Genomic DNA, 20,467 nt, shown 5'->3' with positions numbered 1-20,467 from the left:
ACCAGAAATCGAACCAGTGACCCTTTGGTGCATGGGACGATGCTCAACCAACTGAGCCACACCGGCCAGGGCATGTTGAGGGATTTATTGTAAGGAATTGGCTTACACCATTGTGGGGGCTGGATAGGCAAGTCTGAAATCCTTGGGACAGGCCATCAGGAAGGGCAGGCTGAAATTATCTGGCAACAGTTGAAATTGCAGTCCATAAGTGGAATTCCTTTTTCCTCTGAGAAACTTCAGTTCAGCTCCTAAGACCTTCCAACTGATTGAATCCACTCAAACTATCTAGGAAAATCTCCTCCACATAAAGACAACTATTATGAATATTAATTCTCTCTATAAAATGCTTTCACGGCAATGCCTAGATTAGTGTTTGATTTAATAACTGGGACCACAGCCTAGCCAAGTTGACACATAAAATTGACATTCATAGGCTTCTAGTTGTTTGCCTTTTCTGAGCCCTCAACCTACCTTCCCTACCTTCCCCTCCCCCCACATTAGCTTGCCTGGGGCCTTTGTTAAAATTCTTCTCTTAGCTTTCTATCCCCAGGTTGCAATCCTTGGTCTTACAAGGTCCAATTCCTAAAGGACTCTTTCAAATCCTCTGAATTTGATTGCATTTCTCATGCCCCCATACTTAACCTTATTTCAGTAGGTATCTATCTTGCCTGCTAGGGGGAAAAGATTGTGTACTATTCATCCCTTGTGTGCCCACTCTCCAGAGGCCCTGGCATATAGAAGGATCTCAGCACATTTCTTTTGAATTATATCAAACTTACAGAACTCACGACCATTTACATATAACTCAGCCACACTCCTTTCAAACCCTTACGTCTTAGGATCCACATGCCTGCCCCATACACATTGGCCCACATTGGTAGTCTAATTTGTCCATGTTCACCCATCCTTAAAGTCCTGAGGTCATTTTTTCTAAATTATTTCAATTAAAGTCTCCTTTAAACTTTCCAGTCAGTACTGCCTTACTGTAGACCCTACCTACCCCTAAAGGGTAAGCCACTCCCCCCATGCCATGACATTGGTTACCATTCAGAGAGAAAAAGAAAGAAGGAAAACAGGATTATTTGCAAACATATTTTGGAATTTGTGGATCAGATTACCTAGTGTTTGCCCTAAAGGGATGTTTAGTTTTAGTTTTAATCTAAGAGCTCATTCCTTTATCTTCTTCAGATCTTTGCATAAATGTTACCTTCCCAGATAGGCCTTCTCTGACCACCCTACTTAAAATTATACTCTGCTCAGGCCGTGCAGCTTAGTCGGTTAGAGTATAGTCCCGATACACCAAGTTTGCTGGTTTGATACCTGGTCAGGGCACATACAAGGAGCAACCAATGAATGCATAAATAAGTGGAACAACAAATTGATGTTTCTCTCTCTCTCTCAAGTCAATAAATTAAAAGAAAAATCTTTTTAAAAAATAAAATTTCACTCCCCCTTCCCTCCACCACCATCCTGGCACATTATCCCACTTCTTTGCCTGATTTTTCTCCATAGCATTTATCACCATTTGACATAACATATTTTATTTATTTATGTGTTTGTTGTTTGAGAATGTAAACTCCATGAGGCTAGGGGTTTTCTTTTTTATTGTTTACTGCTGTATTCTCCATTCCCAGATCAGGGCCTGGAACATAAGAAGTACTCAATAAATATAGTGTCCCCCCAAAAATGTATACAAACACTTTGAATAATTATAAGGCGGTGCTTATTAAAATACATTTCATTTTGAAAAATTGAGTTATCAGCTGTTAAAGTGTGTATACATTTTTGGGACACATGTATTTACTGAATAAACCAATTCCTTGGGGGAAAATACTTTATAGTCCCCTCAATGTCTAGCACACTGCCTTGTACGCAAAAGGCACTCAGTAAATATTTGATGAATGAAGTACGATGGAAGACTAGTAATATTCTGCCTTGCAGTTTATTTCCTTCTCCAAGTACTTCTCTGTACCTGAGCCTACATTAAATTTCTAAACTGGTAAAAGTATGACAATAAGTCAAAATAGAGAGTTTCTTCTCGGCCAGCGTGGCTCAGTGGTTGAACATCAACCTATGATCCAGAAGATCGAGGTTCGATTCCTGGTCAGGGCACATGCCCCCGTTGGGGGCTAAATCCCCAGTAGGGGGCGTGCAGGAGGCAGCTGATCTATGACTCTCATCATTGATGTTTCTATTTCTCTTTCCCTCTCCTTTCCTCTCTCTCTCTCTCTCTCTCTCTCTCTCTCTCTCTCTCTATATATATATATATATATATATATATATATATATATATACATATTTAAAAAATATATATTTTAAAAAGAGAGTTCCTCCATGGACACCGCTGACAATGGCAGTATGGGTAAGATAGGATGCTGCTTTGAGTATTTTCTGCCTTTCCCACTTGGACAAATCCCTTCTCATCTCTGGGTCTGTTTCACCATATGTAAAATGAAGCTAGTAGACTAGAAGTTTTCTGAAGTCCCTTCTATTTTTTTTGTGTGTGGGATGTGTGTGTGTGTGTGTGCGACAAAAGATGTTTATTTAGGCTCGATCCCTTGATACATCCATATGTGTAAAAATTTATAGTCTAAAGTCAGGGAAATAATAATCAGATTGGTGTCATCTCCCCTAACCTCCTTTGGCACAGCCTTCTCAGTTGCCCCCTTCCCAGCTGCTCCTTCAAAAATCTGTAGTGTGCTGGACAGAGGTCACTTCTTGGCAGCTTCAGCCGGAGCTGTCAAATCTGCCCCTTTCTGAGCAGCCAAGAATGTGGTGCTCATAACTAAAATTGTATAATTCTAAAATTGTATGATTTTTTATTCTAAAATTGTACTTTTCTCTTAGTTCTAAACCATGGTTGGAATATACCTAATGAAAATGTGGTATAAGAATAAAAGTTCTCTTTGGTTCAATTAGCAAGTATCATCATAAAAATAATAAAGCATGGTGTAAAAGGCCACATTAGCAATTTGCGGATGATGATGTTGAGGCTCACGTGAGGCAGATAGGACCAAAAACCAGTTTTTCTGATTCGTTTAGGGCTCTTTATCCAAAGTCCCATAAATACACCGTATTTTCTCTCTTTTCCAAGCGTTCGGTAAATCAGAACTTTATTGTCCAGATATTTTGGAAAATCCCTACTCCTTTACTTGTTTGAACATACTCGGGCCCAGCGTTAGAAACAAAAAACAGCTTTCTCTTGCAATATCTGGATTATTTCAGTGGTGTGCTTTGTCACTTTCCCTAAAGCTACACTGTCACAATTGCAAAAGGCAAACAAACTCTTTGGATGCACCTGTATCTCTCTGTGATGTAAATGTGCTTCAATTTGGGCCCATCCTTATACAGAGATAAACATCATTCGTGTTCAGAAACATGCAAACTCAAGTTCAGAAATCTCCCCTTCATTCTGACGAACTGTGGCTGCCATCCTGATAAATAGTCTTTCTGGAAAAAAAAAAAAAACAACAACTGTAAACCAGAGCCAGACTTACTTTCTGGTGCTGAAACGGAAAAAAAGGTTAGCTGATTTCCTGCTTGCGGAAAGATCTGGTCCTACACGTCACTAGCATCCCTCCACCCCTTGTCAAGCGCGGAACATTTTGGCGCTCTTTGCTCAGCTTCCCCGCCCCCCGCCCCCCGCCCCCCGCCCCCCCCCCCCCCCCCCCCCGGCCTAGCTACTGTGGACTGGGCTATTTTTAGCCTCTCCCCTTTCAAGGCCTGCATCTAATACCTGAGCGTGCTGGTTGTAGGCGGACCTACAGCGAGGTCCGGCCCCTCCCTGACTCTCATCTAATGGAGGCGAGAGGGGTGTAGACTTCCCCGCTGGCTCCACCTCCCAGGCACTGGGCAATTTAGATCCGCGCGCCGGGCGGGAACGTAAGATGGCGGAGTAGCAACGCGAAGCTTTTAGTACTGAGTCTCTGGGCTGACTTTGGTTCCGGTCTGGCAGCAGCAGTGATCGCTGAGCAAAGAGTGCCTAGGGTAGTCAGCCAAGATGCCTAATATCAAAATCTTCAGTGGCAGCTCCCACCAGGACTTGTCCCAGAAAATTGCTGACCGCCTGGGCCTGGAGCTAGGCAAGGTGGTGACTAAGAAATTCAGCAACCAGGAGACCTGGTAAGGGTGAAGTTGGGACCTCGACCGGCCTCACCTGCCCGGGTGGCAGGGGCAATACGTGGGCGGCAGAGGGTAGGGGGAATGGGGCCGCCACCTGCGTTCTGAGGGACGGGGTTAGGGGGAGCGTCTGCTCGGAGGTGAGCGTGTTCTAAGGGCTGTTTCCGTTATTTTACCTCTCGCGGGGGGTAGAGAGAGTGTCACATTGGCTCTCACCATTTTGGTAGGGTGGAGTCAAGATTGAGCTTGAGGCGAAGCTTCTGGGTTTGACGGCTAGGGTTGGAGGACCCAACCGGGGGATAGAGGCTGACTAAAGCGAAGGGAGGGGAAAGACTCTTAGCCTCAGCTGTGGGGACACGTGGCTTTGTCGCTTCGCTCTTGAGCCACCCAGGCTGAACAAGTGCCTCTTGGACCAGCTTGCATAGGAGAACGTACTGAGTACTGAGTCCTCCTGGTGTTTCTTCTAGGATCTAAGAAGCAGCTTATCAATTCTAAATTATGTTGGGTTTGGTATTGAGGGAAATGAACATTTAGTACTGAGGGGCGCTAAAATTACTACTGAGGACTTCCTTAGGTTGGCAAGTGTTGGCTTTTCACATCTTTAGAATCACATGTTTAGAATCACATAAATAGAGCCATATTTATGTTAAATCTAGTTGATCAGGTAGTGATGCATTAACTCTGCATCTGATTGCCAGCATTTCAGCTTGAGCCATCCAGAAAATCTTAGGGAACCTTAATCCTGAATACTTGACCTTCCCCAGTGCAGCTACTGGTACAGATAATACAAAAGCATATTTTTTAGTAGCAAAGTCTATCCTGAACATGTCCACTTACCACTTATCTTGGTGCTGTGTGGGAAATAAATCAACACTTTGAATGTTAAAATAATTGAGGAAAGATAATAAGAGTGGAAGACCTGGATCACACAGTGCCTTCCAACTCGATTTTTTTCCATTGCCTTGCTAATTAAATTTGCTCCTTCCCCCCCCACCCCCACCCCCACTTCCACCCTCCTCCTGCACCTTGAGGCCATCTGAGTAATAACTAGGTGTCTGAGCCCTTCCTACCCCTTCCACCTAAAGGTAGGATCGTCTGGTACTGATAGGCCTACTTTATGTTTTGTTGTTACCTTGTTGATCAAATCAGAGCAGTGCTCACAATCTTACAGTGATCTGTTAAGGGGAAAGTTTACACCAAACCTAATGGTTAGTTAAATAAGTTAAGATTGCTTTGAGCATATTTTCCTAAATGCTTTTATTTCCATTTTTCTTTCTTTAAACTTATTACCAAAGTGTAATTCTTGTTATATTTTGTAGACCCTGCTGATAAAAGCATTCGTTTATAGTGGACAGCTTCCTTCTGAATGCTTGATTATTATGCTGTTGCTTGTGATGCAAATAATACTGCAAACACTGATGCCATCTGTAACCAGGCAATAACTTAGTCAAAAGAGGCTAGCCAACCTGCTGTCTTTAGCTTTGACCACACCATTATGACTCATGGGCTGTAATAAATAAAGAAGAAAAACATGACCAGACTTTGCAAGGGCAATATAGCTAGGGGACAAGAAAGATTTTCATTTAGAAGTTTATATTTTTTGGTTCCCTTATAGAACTGTGGTTATTAAATCCCTTTCCTATGCTTCTGGGAAAAATACAAAAGCTTTATTTTTCCTTGTGTTAACCCTTCACCCTCTGCATAATGAGAACCTGAGACTATATTGGGAGAGGGGAGGGGGCGAACAACTTCGTTTTCAACTGATTGATTTATCTGAATTTATCAGCAATCCCAATCTACTTTTCTGAGATGTAAGGCTAATTTCATTTTTAAAAAACTGGGCAGTAACATGCGTGGAAACATTGGATAAGATTAAACCCAATGTGGAAAATTGCTGACTGGTTAGGTTTCTTTGTTTCTGGCTTAATCATTAGCTTTTTGGTTCCTTAGATGTTCTGAAATCCTCACTGAACATAATTGAATATGTTGCCTTTGGAGCTTCCCCCCACCAAACTTTGTCTTTTCTGCGCTGCAGAAATGGTAACTGTAGCCCCATGTGACTCTTGGGATCTAAAGATCATGGGCAGGGCAACTCAGTGGGTGCTGTGGGTCATCAGATAGGGAACTGCAGATCCCATCCTCAAATGAAACAGAGTTTTTGCTGTTTTTTGCAGTTTGGCAAAATCTCAGGGGTTGATGTTCTCTTGAGCAGAGTGGCTTTTCTTCTGAAGTCAGGATCATCCATTGCTGTCCTGTTATTAAAGAAATGTGTGTGTGTGTGTGTGTGTGTGTGGTATATCACACACAAATAGTTAAGAGAGGTTAAAATTTAGGCCCCTGACTCACTCGGAGAACCTGGATTTGGTTCCTGAGCCTTTCTTTGCCTCAGTAATATGAACTATAAAGTGGTATCTACCCATAGTTTTGAGAGGTTTAAGATAGGACTGAAGTTTTTAGAACATTGTCCAACACAATAAATGTTGGTAAGAAGGGGTGGTGATGGTATTGCAGAAAATGTGAAATATAATATAGAAGAGGATGAGGGGTAAAAAGACATCTCCCAACATTTCACCATCTAAGACAAACTTCATTTTGATGTATGACCTTCCAGATGTTTGTTCGTGTGTTTATATATTTTTCCCCCAAATATAAGACATGTTGTTTATAGTTTTCTTCACTTTGCAATATATTTTGAATAGTTTCTCCCCTTAATATTTAGCCTACATGGTTTTAAACAGCATGTATTTATTTAGTTAGTTGGTTAGTTAGTTATCCATCCTCACCCAAGTATATTTTTTCCATTGATTTTTAGAGAGAGTCGGGGGGGGAGAAACATCGATGTGAAAGATTGGTTGTCTCCTGCACGGCCCCAACCAGGACTGGGGAACGAGCCTGTAACCCAGGTACATGCCCCTTACTGGGAATCTAACCCTAGACCCTTTGGTGCACAGACCTATGCTCTATCATTGAACCACACCGGCCAAGGCTTAAACAGCTTTTAAGCAATATAGTTTCTTTTAAGATTTTACCATAATTTTAGATAACCAAGTCCTTATTAGGTATTTCCAATTTTGATCTAATGCTTTTAATATGAAAACCCTTGAATATAAATCTTTGACCATTTCTGATTAATTCCTTAGGATACATTCCTAGAAGGGGAATTACTAGGTTAAAGGGTATGTACCATTTTTAGGTTTTTTAATACCTATTGCCAAATTGCCCTCCAGAAAAGTTGAACCAATTTCCATTCTCACCAGCAGTAATAACAATATTAATAATAATTAATGTATAGTGAATACATAAGATGTGCTAGTTCCAATGCTAAGCACTTTATACACACACACAAACACACACACATGCGTATTTAATCCTCTCAACACTGTTATGAGGAGTTATTCTCACTCTCCTCATTTTATGAATGAAGGAACTGAAACAGAATAGAGCCTAGATATAAAACCACATGTATATGGGCAGATAATTTTCAGTAAAGGAGCCAGAAACACACAGTGGAGTAAAGGTAGTCTCTTTAACAAATGGTTCTGGGAAAACTGGAAAGCCACATGCAAAAGAATGAAACTGGATTACAGTTTGTCCCTATGTACAAAAATTAACCCCAAATGGATCAAAGGCCTAAATGTGAATGAGACCTGAATCAGTAAGTTACATAGAAGAAAACATAGGTACCAAACTTATGGACCTTGGTCGTAGAGAACATTTTGTGAACTTGAGCCCAAAGGCAAGGGAAGTAAAGGCAAAAATAAATGAATGGGACTATATCAAACTAAAAAGCTTCTGCACAGCAAAAGAAACTGACAACAAAACAAGGAGGCAGCCAACCACATGGGAGATGATCTTTGCAAACAGTAGCTCCGACAAAGGTTTAGTTTCCAAAATATATAAAGAACTCATAAAACTCAACACCAAATAACCCAATCAAAAAGTGGACAGAGGAATCAATGACAACTCTCTCATCATTGATGTTTCTATCTCTCCCTCTCCCTTCCTCTCTCTGAAATCAATAAAGATATATATATTTTTTAAAGTGGCCAGAGGACCTGAATTGACACCTCTCCCAAGAAGACATATGAACAGCCAACAGATAGATGAAAAGATGTTCAACCTCACTAGCAATTAGGGAAATGCAAGTCAAAACTACAGTGAGCTCTAGCTGGCTTGGCTTAGTGGATAGAGCACCGACCCACAGACTGAAGGGTCCCGGGTTCAATTTTGGCCAAGGGCATGTGCCTCAGTTGCAGGCTCCATCCCCGGCCTGGTCAGGGAGCGTTTGGGAGGCAACCAATTGGTATGTTTCTCTCATGTCGATGTTTCTTTCTCCCCCTCCCCCCTCTCTTGCCCTCTCCCTCTCCATTCCACTCTTTCTGAAAAGCAATGGAAAAAATATCCTCAGGTGAGGATTAAAAAACAAAACAAGAAAACTACAATGAGATACCACCTTACACCTGTTAGAGTGGCTATTATCAACATGACAAGCAATAAGTGTTGGAGAGGTTGTCGAGAAAACAGAACCCTCATTCATTGCTGGTGGAAATGTAGACTGGTACAACCACTATGGAAAGCAGTCTGGCGATTCCTCAAAAAATTATGAATAGAGCTACCATATGACCCAGCAATTCCTCTCCTGGGTATATACCTGAAAAACTCCCAAACATGTATTCACAAGATATATGCACCCCTGTATTCATTGCAGCATTATTCACGGTAGCCAAGACATGGAAACAACCAAAGTGTCCTGCGATAGAGGACTGGATAAAGAAGATGTGGTACATGTACACAGTGGAATACTACTCAGCCATAAGAAAGGATGAAACACTGCCATTTGTAACAACATGGATGGAGCCTGAGAATATTATGCTAAGTGAAATAAGTCAGTCAGAAAAAGCTAAGAATCATATGATTTCACTCATATGTGGGATATAAAACTGAAATTCATGGACACAAACAGCAGTGTGGTGGTTGCCAGAGGGAAGGGGCTGGGAGGTGGGGGGCAAAGGAGACCTTAATATATGGTGGCAGGAGAAGATATGACTTTGGGTGGTGGGCACACAGAGCAGTATACAGATATGGTAACATAGAAACCCACACCTGAAACCTATATGTTCATTTTAACCATTGTCACCCCAATAAATTTAATAAAGTGTTACAAAAAATAAAAAAATGAATGAAGGAACTGAGATTCAGAGGTTAAGTAACTTGCCCAGTTCTGGGTATTGTCCTTTAAAATTTTTGTTGATACATTATCTCATCTGACTTAAAACTTGAATATACTAAAATTTTTTACTCTATTCTCATCAAACTTTGGTTTATCTGGTTATTCTAGATAGGCAGAGAGGAGAAAATTTTTAATTTTGGTTGCCTAAGATTTTCCTAAGAATTATATTCTTTGGTTAGTTAACTCGATGTATTTTGCATATGCCAACATCTCTGTCTAAATTCTTGAGAGTTCCTTAATACCAACTGCATTTTATTTATTTACTTATTTTTTAATCCTCACCCGAGGATATTTTTTCCATTGCTTTTCAGAGAGAGTGTGTATAGGGGAGAGAGAGAGAGAGAGCAAGCAAAACATCAATGTGAGAGAGACACATCAATTGGTTGCCTCCTGCATGCACCCCAACTGGGGCCAGGGATCGAGCCTGCAACTGAGGTATGTACATACCTTTGACCAGAATCGAACCCAGGACCCTTCAGTCCTCGCGTCGATGCTCTAACCACTGAGCCAAACCATCTAGGGCCACCTGCATTTTAGATTCACTTTATTTCCTTTTTGTGTTTCTTAACATTCTGTGCTCATTGGATGCACTTATGCTTGTTGCTAAAGGAAAGAAAGGGTGAAGGAAAAGCTGTTTTTTTCTCATTGGTTGGGCATAGCCAGTCATCTGGCCTCCCCAGAACAGCTGGGAGAATGATTGGCACAAAGCCATTTGGAAAACACACCATTAGCTAGAGGGAGAGAACAAGGATGTTATCCTTTAAATTGCTAAACCAGGTCCTGGCTGGTATGGCTCAGTTGGTTGGAGTGTCGTCCCGTACACCAGAAAGTGGTGGGTTAAATTCCTGGTCAGGGCACTTACCCAGGTTGCAGGTTCGATCCCTGGTTGGGGTGTGTGCGGAGGCAACCGATTGATGTTTCTATCTCACATTGATGTTTCTCTTTCTCACTCCTCTCTCTAAAGTAAAAAATAAAATAAAATAAATTACTAAAACAGGTCTTTCCACTTGGACCCTGGAATTGTGCACCATAGGTTATGTTAAGAGCAAACAGGTTTTAGGCACAGCTGTTCCACTATCAATCACTGCCTAACTTATCTCTTAGAGGAAACCATAAGAATAATATTAAGATTTTTGAGGATTCATTGAACAATTTATTGACCAAGCTGTATAATCTGACTGTAGTTCATGGGCTTTTTAAGGCTTTATGAAAGTCTGTACCCTATATTACTTATGGAGGGAGATATTATTCTTGACTAGTGAAATTATAATTATGCACAATAAAACAAGGCAGTGTCCTGGTTTCCTTGCAACTTAATGTTTGAATATAGTTAAATAACTTTTTCAAGTTACTAGATGCATTTCTGGTGATAACATCCTTCTATGCTTAAGGGGAAGTTTTAGTTCTTAGTTTGGCTTTGGGAAATGACTTAACTGTTGGTTGATTATCATCAGGTGATATAAAGGCACAAAATGGTATTAGAGCCCTGGCAGGGTAGCTCAGTTGGTTAGAGTGTTGTCTGGATATGCCAAGGTTGTGGGTTCAAACCCCAGTCAGGGCACATACAAGAATCAACCATTGAATGCATGAATGGGTGGAACAACAGATCCATGTTTTTCTCCCTTCCCCCCCCAAATCAATAAATTAAAAAATAATAGTACTAGTGATTGTGTTGGATGGTGAGCTGGTGATTTTTTAATAATTAATTTTCAAACCTTATGTGATGTTGGAATATAATTTTTAAAGGAATCACCTCTATTAAAACTATGTATTTGGCAAATGCTCTCTTATGTTTAAGTTGGCAGTGATAATTTTAATACCTTACCAGCTTTCAAGAAAAGATTTGAAGTATGTTTCATGATAGTCAACATATAAAAGGTTCATTAAGTAGATACATCAGAAGCCTTACAGAACCAAGAACAATAGTAATTGTGCCAAGAATGTGGCAATAAAAGGGTTACAGAAGTTTAGTATTACTTTAACTGTATCCCTTGGCTTTCTGGCAGCCAAAGGGATAAAGGCATATGCAATTGATTTATGTAATTTTAACCAACAGTTAAGCCATTTCCCAAAGTCTTTAGATACTTACAGGCAAAGTCTTTAGATACTTACAGGCAAAGAATTTTATGGGTAGGATCCTTAAATAATGACACTGAGTAACATAATGGAAAATGAAAGCAGTGTTTTAGGTATTTTTTATATTGACTCTGATAGTTGAGGCATTTGTAAAGAAGATAAGCCACTGCTATCTAAGCATGTTGTTTCCTGATCTTGATAAGAAAGCTTTAGAGTAGATCATTAGACCGTCTCTTATACATATTGTCTTGGATCTATTGTCAAACTGCTGTTCCCTAGTTCTTAAGCAAACAACTTGACTCTGGCAAGTGACTATCTGGAGCACAGATGTCTGTGTACTTGACTGAAACAATAGCCATAGGCTTCTAATACCAGATGTCAAGGACACAGTTGACTTCTTATGTGGAATCAGTATGCCTGACTTTGTTCTTTCCCAGGGAAATGGAGATTTTGGTTAAGGAAGTTGTATGGGTGATGACTGGGTGGGATTAAAATTTTCTTGAGTTTTGAAGTTGCTCAGATACTTGAAGTATTTGGTCAGGACCCTAGAGTTGTGCAACATAAAACACAGAAGGGATTTTTTTTTAGCCTGGAACCTCTCAGAGGGTATAGAGTGTTAGTAAAAGAGATCTAGAGAAGTTCCTCTAAACTATCGCTGCCTCTTATTTGCACATACCACAATGAGCACCTTTCAGAACATGCTCACCTCCAGGAGGTGTTATTTAGTCTTATTTTATTTTTTAAGAATTTAAATATCTTTATCCCAATATATCCAAAATATTAAAACTTTAACATGTAATCAATATAAATTGATAATATATTCTTTCTTTTGTATATAATATCTTTACAGTAAGGTGAATATTTTATACTTATAGTACATCTCAATTCAGTTCCTCAGTCACACTAGTCACATTTCTTGTGCTCAATAACCACATGAAGTCAGTGACTGCCATTTTGGACACTGCCATTCTAGGACTTACACTTTGGGAAACATGCAAGTTGCTCTTCCAGAAAGCCCTCCCTGGCTTCCTCCTGCCCATCAATTTGAATTTTGAAGAATGTCTTCAGAAAGCAATTTTGGCATTTGGCATGGTTGAGACTGCTGACAGATTCAGTTGTTTATTTTGGCTGATATTGGTGGTTAGTAGATGTCAACTCAACTGGGCCCACAAAATTGCTATATTCATCATGTTGCTCAGTATCACTATTTCAGGATCCCACTATAAAATTCTTTGTAGCTATCACATCCTGTTGGGCCCATCAGCTTGTAGTTCTACCCAAAATTAAATATCAGCTGAATATCTGTAAAGTGATATGAGCAGATTTGTCAAAACCTTTTGAAAAAATACACTGGATCCACTTGCCTCTAGTGTGAAGTGAGTTACTTTGTGAGGGATGATAAAAGTCACTCTTCAGAATTTTCATAATAAGCAAACCTGCAGAAGGTTCATATTATGTCTAAAGTGAGTGAATCCAAGAGGCAACCTAATCCTGAGGGGTATTCATTCATTCATTCATTCATTCATTCATTCATTTTTTATTTTTATTTTTTGTCACTGGATGACTGGATATACAATGAGCATTACAGATCTGGTCCCTGCCTTCATAGAGCTTGCATTCAGGTGGAGGAAACAGAAAATAAATAATTGCATAAGAAATAAGGCTATAAGAAAATGTGATAAGTGTTCTGATGGGAATAACTAGGGCGATGAGAGAATAACTGGGAGTGTCACTTTATTTTTTGAATTTTATTATGGAACATTCCAAACATACAGAAGTAGAATAGTATAATGATCCTATCCACCCTACCCTCCATGAACCCATTACCTAGTTCAGTAGTTGGCAATTTATGGCTAATATTGTTTTACCTATTATTTCCCTTCAATACACTCCCCCACAACTGAATTATTTTGAAGCAAACCTAGATATTATGTCACCCATAAATATTTCAGTAGCCACAATACCATTTTCTTGCCTAAAAATAATAGTTATCTCTTAATATCAAATAACTAGCCAGTGTTCACATTACTGTCTCATAAATGGCGGGGGTAGCTTGCTCAATTGGTATGCAAATAAAGTCCATACAGTACAATTGGTTGGTATTTTTTTTCTTTTTTTAAAATTTTAATTTATTGATTTTTAGAGAGAGACATCGATTTGTTATTCCACTTATTTATGTACTCATTGGTTGCTTCTTGTATGTGCCCTGACCAGGGATCCAGCCCACAACCTTTGTGATCGGGACAGTGCTCTAACTAACTGAGCTACTGGGCTAGGGCAGAGCGAAGATATATATATATATTGTTAATCCTCACCCGAGGATATTTTTTCCATCGATTTTTAAAGAGAGTGGGAGGGAGAGAGAGAGAGAAACAGAAACGTCCATGTGAGACACATTGATTGGTTGACTCCCACACAAGCCCTGACCAGGCCAGAGATCAAACCCTCGACCCTTCAGTACTCCGGCCAATGCCCTAACCACTGAGCAACACAGGCCAGGGCAAAGGGAAGATATTTTGATTGGAGACCTGAGAAATGAATGAGCTAGTTGTAGAAGAACATTCCAGGTAGTAGGAAGAGTGTGAATTGTAAATTTGCATGTAGTTGTAAGAAGTAATACAGAGAGACCCTGTGTAAACCATTACCCAGTTTTCCCAAAGTTCTGAAGCACAGTTTTTCCAAACTAGTTTTCTTGCAAAACTGTAGTATAATGCAACAACCAGGATATTGACATTGATGCAGTCAATATACAAAACCATCTATCACCACAAGGATCCTTCCTGTTGCCCTGTGGTAACCACACCCACCTTTCTTCTCCTCCTCTGTAGTTTTCCTTTTTATATTTACATTCTCTGGTTTGTTATCTGGGTAAAACTGGCCACATAAAATGAGTTGGAAAATAATTCCCTCATCTGTTTTCTCAAAAAGATTGTACAAAAAAAAATGTGTTAATTCTTAACTGTCTGGTAGAATTCTTCAATGAAGCTGTTTTAGGTCAGTCATCTTAGAGGTTTATAAATTTTATTGATTTTCCCTCCCCCAAGAACCAACTTTTTGTTTCATTGTTTTATCTCTGTTTTGTTTTACTGTTTTCAATTTCATTGAATTCTGTTCTTATGGTTATTTTTTTCTTCTGCTAGCTTTGGGCTTATATTGCCCATTTTCTGCTTTCTTGCTTTCTTTTTCAATTTGATTTTAGAGGAAGGGGGAGAGCGAGTGATAGAGAGAGAGAGATATCAGTTGGCTCCCACATGCACCCAAGGAATTGAACCCGCAGCCCAGGTATGTGCCCTGAATGAAACCTGCCACCTTTTGGTGTACAGGATGATGCTCCAATCAACTGAGCCACACCGGGCAGGGCTATTTTCTAGTTTCTTGATGTAGGATCTTACATTATTGATTTAAGCAAATAAGGTACTTTTAATATAAGGATCCCCAATATAAAATATGTTTTTAAAATATTTTTTTACTTTTCAATTACAGTTGACATACAATATTATATTAGTTTCAGATGTACAGCATAGTGATTAGATTTTTATATAACTTACAAAGTAATCACCCTGATAAATCTAGTACCCATCTGACACCGTACATAGTTATTACAATATTATTGACTATATTCCCTATGCTGCACTTTGCATCCCTGTGACTGTTTTCATAACTGGCAATTTGCACATCTTAATCTCTTCCCTCTTTTCACCTATCCCTTCAACCCCACTCCCATCTGGCAACCATGAAAATGTTCTCTGTATCTATGAGTTTTTGTTTGCTCATTTATATTGTTCTTTAGATTCCACATATAAGTGAAATCATATGGTATTTGTTATCCTGTGACTTATTTCCCTTAGCATAATACCCTCTGGGTTCATCCATGTTGCTGCAAATGGCAAGGTTTTATTCTCTTTTATAGTTGAATAATATTCTGTTGTATATATGTACCACTTCTTTTTTTTTTACTTCAAGATTTATATTTTTACATTTTATTTTTCAATTACAGTTTACATTCAGTATTATTTTGTATTAGTTTCAGGTTGTACCACTTCTTTATCCATTTGTCTATCAGTGGACACTTAGGTTACTTCCATATCTTGGCTATTGTAAATAATGCTGCAGTGAACATAGAGATGTATATGTCTTTTCAGATTAGTGTGTTGGGTTTCTTTGGATCATTACCCAGAAGTGGAATTGCATGGTCCTTCTTTGTTTTTTGTTTTAGTCTTTGTTTTAAAGTCTTATTTAGTCTGATATAGGTATTGCTACCCCAGCTTTTTAAAATTTGTTTCCATTTACATGAAATATCTTTTTCCATCCCTTTGCTTTCAGGCTGTGTGTGTCTTTCTATCTGAAGTGGTTTTCTTGTAGGCAATATACGTATGGGTCTTGTTTTCTTATCCATTCAGACACCCTATGCCTTTTGATTGGAACATTTAATGCATTTATATTTAAAGTGACCATTGATAGGTATGTAGTTATTGCCATTTTATTATTCATATTTTTGATCATTTTATTCTTCTCATAAAGAAACCCTCTTAACAATTCTTATAATACTGGGGATTAGCTCCTTTAGCTTTTTCTTTTCTGGAAGTTCTTTATCTGTCCTTTCATCTAAATGATTCTAATTTTGCTGGGTAAAGGAATCTTGGTTGATGGTACTGGCTTTTCATCACTTTGAACATTTCTTGCTACTCCCTTCTGGCCTACAAAGTTTCTGTTGAGAAATCAGCTGACAGTCTCATGGCAGTTCCCTTGTAGGTAACTAATTGCTTTTCTCTTGCTGCTTTAAAGATTCTCTTTGGCCCTGGCCAGGTAGCTCAGTTGGTTAGAGTGTTCTCCCGATATGCCAGGGTTGTGAGTTCACTCTCCACTCAGGGCACATATAAGAAGCAACCAGTGAATTCACAAATGTTTTTCTCTCTCCCCCTTCCTTTCTCTCTAATAAAATCAATAAGAAAAAGATTCTGTCTTTAACATTTGGCATTTTAATATGATGTGTCTTGGTGTGGACCTCTTTGGGTTCATCTTATTTGGGACTCTGCACTTCCTGGACTTGTATATGTCCCTTGCCAGGTTAGGGAAGTTTTTCATTATTTCATTTTTCAATAGGTTTTCAAGTCCTTGCACCCTCTCTTCTCTTCTGGTACCCTTATGATGTGAATATTGGTATGCTTGATTTCCTGAGGCCCCTTAAAATGTCCTCATTTGGGGGGATTCTTTTTTCTTTTTGCTGTTCTGACTGGGTGTTTTCTGCTACCGGGTCTTCCAAATTGCTGATTTGATCCTCTGTTTCATCTAATCTACTGTTTATTCTCACTAATAATATATTCTTCATTTCAGTTATTGTATTATTCATTTCTGACAGTTTTTAAAATGTTTTCTATTTCTCTTTTCTTAAAATTAATTAATTAATTTATTTTTAGAGAGAGAGAAACATTGATTTGTTGTTCCACTTATTTATGCATTCATTGGTTGATTCTTGTATGTGCTCTCACTGAGGATCGAACACGCAACCTTGGAGTATCAGGACGACACTGTAACCAATTGAACTACTACCCAGCCAGGGCTTCTGTCTTCTTTTTTTTTTTTCTTTCTTTTTTCTTTTTTTTTTTTTTCTCACCTGAGGATATTTTTCCCATTGCTTTTCATAGAGAGTGGAAGGGACAGAGGGCGAGGTGGGGGAGAGAAACATCTATTGGTTGCTTCCTGCACATGCGCCAACAGGGGCCAGGGATCGAGTCTGCAACTGAGATACATGCCCTTGGCTGGAATCAGACCTGGGACCCTTCAGTCCATGGGCCAATGCTCTAACCAGTGAGCCAAATTAGCCAGGGCTATCTCCATTTTTATGTTTCCCATCTTTTTGTTGAAGTTCTCACTGAGATCATCTATTCTTCCCTAAGTTCAATGCACATCCTTATAACCAGTGTTTTGGACTCTGCATCTGGTAGATTGCTTGTCTGCATTTTGTTTAGTTCTTTTTCTGGAGCTTTGTTTTGTTCTTTCATTTGGGACATGTTTCTTTGTCTCCTAATTTTGGCTGCCTCCCTGTATTTGTTTCTATGTATTAAGTAGAGATGCTATGTCTCCTGGTATTGGTAGAGTGGCCTAATTTAGTAGATGTCCTGTGGGGTCCAGTAGATGTTCCAGGTGTGTTCCTTGTGTGGGTTGTGTGTGCCTTCTTATTGTAGTTGAGCTTAGATTTCTGTTGGCAAGTCAATGGAGGGATTACCATCAGGCTGATTGGCTGTGAAGAATGGCCATGATTATAGTGGAGGTGCTGTTTGGTGGCTGATCCTATGGAGCAGGAAGGATTCACTTTAGTGGGGCACTCTGGTGCCTGTCAAGTCTGCCCTTTGGGTGTATTGTTGGTGGAGGTTAGGGTGGTGCTCTGGCACTGGGTGTGCTGGTTCTGAGGCCACTTGGGGGAGGGGCTCTGGTGCAGGCCAAGGTCAGCCACTGCCAGTGCCCTGCCCTATGCCACTTGGTTTGAGCTACAAAGTGTTCTTCATATGGTTGTCACTTGTGCTGAGCTTGGAAGTGCTTGGGAGAGGCTAAGCTGGGAACAGAGCCCAGATGCTGTTTGTTTGGGGTTTGTGAACCTTTGAGAGATTTTGGAAAACTCCACAGTACCATTTGTATGGAAAAGCCCTTGGAAGTGGCTTGGGTGGGCCTGCAAATTGGGTGGAACGGAGTCTCAGGGGATCACCAGGGCAGGGCCAACCTTGTTAGCTAGGTTGATGGAGACTCAGACTTGGCACCTGCCTGGGCCTGCCGGCTGGGTGGGGGGAGGGATCAGTGAAGGAACAATGGCTTCTGCCAGCACTTTAGTCTGGGAGAAAGCTTCCCCTGTAAGCCCTTGCCCTGAAGCCAGATAGTTCAGTTCCTCTCTGTTAGTCCCTGGTGCTTTTCTAACTGCTGCCCCAGTGCTAGAGCTCAGAGCTAGTAAGTCCATCAGCAAGTAAGTTCATGTTTGGACCTTTTAGGAGGACGCCCTGGAACTCCAGCAGCCTTCAGTCTCACCTAGATAAATCCCCTCAGCCACAATCCCTGCTGGTTTTCACAACCAGAAGCTGTGGGGACTTCTCTTCCTAGAACTTCTCCTGAGCTGGGGAGCCTTGTATGGGGCTGGGACCCCTCACTCCCCCTCCTCCAGCCCATTCAGTATCTTGTCTCTGCCTCCCCTATCAATCTCCTTGTAGCTTCTTGTGCATATCCTTAGTTATAAAACTTCTGTTCAGCTAGACTTCAGGAGGTTCTCCATGATCGCTGTTTTGTAGTTTAGTTGTAATTTTGTTGTGGTCATGTGAGCAGGCTAAAATAATTCTTGAATTTAGTGCTTAAAGAGAGTTTATCTCCAGAGATCGGAAACTAATGTGTTTTCCTCTTTGTTCTGGCTACCAGGAATTTCAACGTCCCTGTTCTAATTTCTTTCTGGTTTGATTTTTTTTTTTTAGCAGTTGCTTTTATTTTTCTGGCTTTTCGGTATAAACTAACCCCATTCTTTTTAAAAGTAGGATCCTTTCCATTGTTACTTGGATTGGAAAGAAGTTAATATTAAATAATATTTATCACCTGTATTAGCTGCTTCTGGCAATAGAACTATCTCCTGTTGAAGTTTTTCTCTTGATCAATAGATGTTACCAACCATTCTGATTTATGCTTGTCTACACATACTGTGCACATATGTACAAATGTACACCCACAAATACCCCCACCAAAGAATTAATAGGGGAAATGGTGTTTTGAGTTGTTACTGAGGTTATTTTTTAGTCATAAGATATTATTGTTAAGGATCCAATATAGACATTAAATTTTTCATTTTATGGTAAATGATAGCCCTACTCCATAATTATAGTAACTTCCTGTGGAACTTTTATTTTTTAAAAAATATGTTTTATTGATTTTAGAGAGAGTGAAAGGGAGAGGGAGAAGGAGAGAGAGAAACATCGATCAGCTGCCTCCTGCCTGACCCCAACTGGGGATCGAGCCTGCAACCTGGGCATGTGCCCTGACCGGGAATCGAACCAGCAACCTTTTGGTGCACAGGACAACACCCAACCAACTGAGCCACACTGGCCAGGATTTCCTGTGAAAATTTTTAAAGGAAGACTTCCTAGTTGAGCCAGAGTACAGTTAGCATAGAATGAGGGTAAGAACTGCATGTATTTTCTTCACATTGTGTCCCTAATACCTAGCACAGTGACTGACAATGGAACATTTAATATTTGTTGAGTGAACTGACCAATATGGTACTGTACAGATGTGATACTGTCTTCTGTAGAAGGCATCTTTATAGAACACTAGTGATTCATTCCTTATATGACCTTTCTACTTTAGTTATATATGGACTGTGATAGTCACAGATGCTATATCTAATTTGCATTCACCTGTCTTGTACCTGAAATGAAGTATAGGTTGCCTACTGAAATTATGGTTCAATTACTTGTGAGTACTTTAGCCAATCTTTTTCATGTCATGTCCCACATAAAAATAGGTAATATTTGTATAGTGCACTCGAGTAAACTGAGGCAGTAAACTGCTTCTGCAACAAGGGCCCCTCCAGGGGATCTCCTGAAGTCCAAAGTGATCACTGTTCACATGCAGCTGTAAACCATTCATAGCGTACTAGTAGAAAGCTATGCTTATTAGATCTTACTGTCTGTAGAAGTATAGTGCTTTAAGATCTATTGTTTTTGTGGTCCTTTCCTGTTTGTAGTGTTGAAATTGGTGAAAGCGTCCGTGGAGAGGATGTCTACATCGTTCAGAGTGGCTGTGGCGAAATTAATGACAATCTAATGGAGCTTTTGATCATGATTAATGCCTGTAAGATTGCTTCAGCCAGCCGGGTTACTGCAGTCATCCCGTGCTTCCCTTATGCTCGGCAGGATAAGAAGGACAAGGTAGGAGCAGAATCTCCTTTATTTAAAAAAACAATGTTTTTAATCAGGGGAATCATGAGCATGCCCAAAGTCACAAAAATATTCCTTAATTATCAGATATATATTTAGAGGGTATTTTTAAAATCACATTCTCTTAGGCATTACC

General features: G+C 39.9%; 1 protein-coding gene across 1 annotated transcript in view; it reads left to right on the top strand.

The window, feature by feature from the left end:
- Positions 1-3,682: 3,682 nt before the first annotated feature.
- Positions 3,683-20,467, top strand: part of PRPS1 (phosphoribosyl pyrophosphate synthetase 1) — a 30,882-nt gene continuing 14,097 nt past the window's right edge. The window contains exons 1-2 of the mRNA XM_081124997.1: positions 3,683-4,122; positions 20,139-20,322. Of these exons, the coding sequence (XP_080981123.1) occupies positions 4,001-4,122; positions 20,139-20,322 (306 nt within the window). The 5' untranslated portion in view covers positions 3,683-4,000. The remainder of the gene's footprint in view (positions 4,123-20,138; positions 20,323-20,467) is intronic.

Source organism: Miniopterus schreibersii (genome assembly GCF_964146895.1).
Source record: "Miniopterus schreibersii genome assembly, chromosome: X".
NCBI classification, from domain to species: domain Eukaryota; kingdom Metazoa; phylum Chordata; class Mammalia; order Chiroptera; family Miniopteridae; genus Miniopterus; species Miniopterus schreibersii.
The sequence above is the reverse complement of the archived record's forward strand: the minus strand, read 5'-3'. Positions and strand labels throughout refer to the sequence as shown.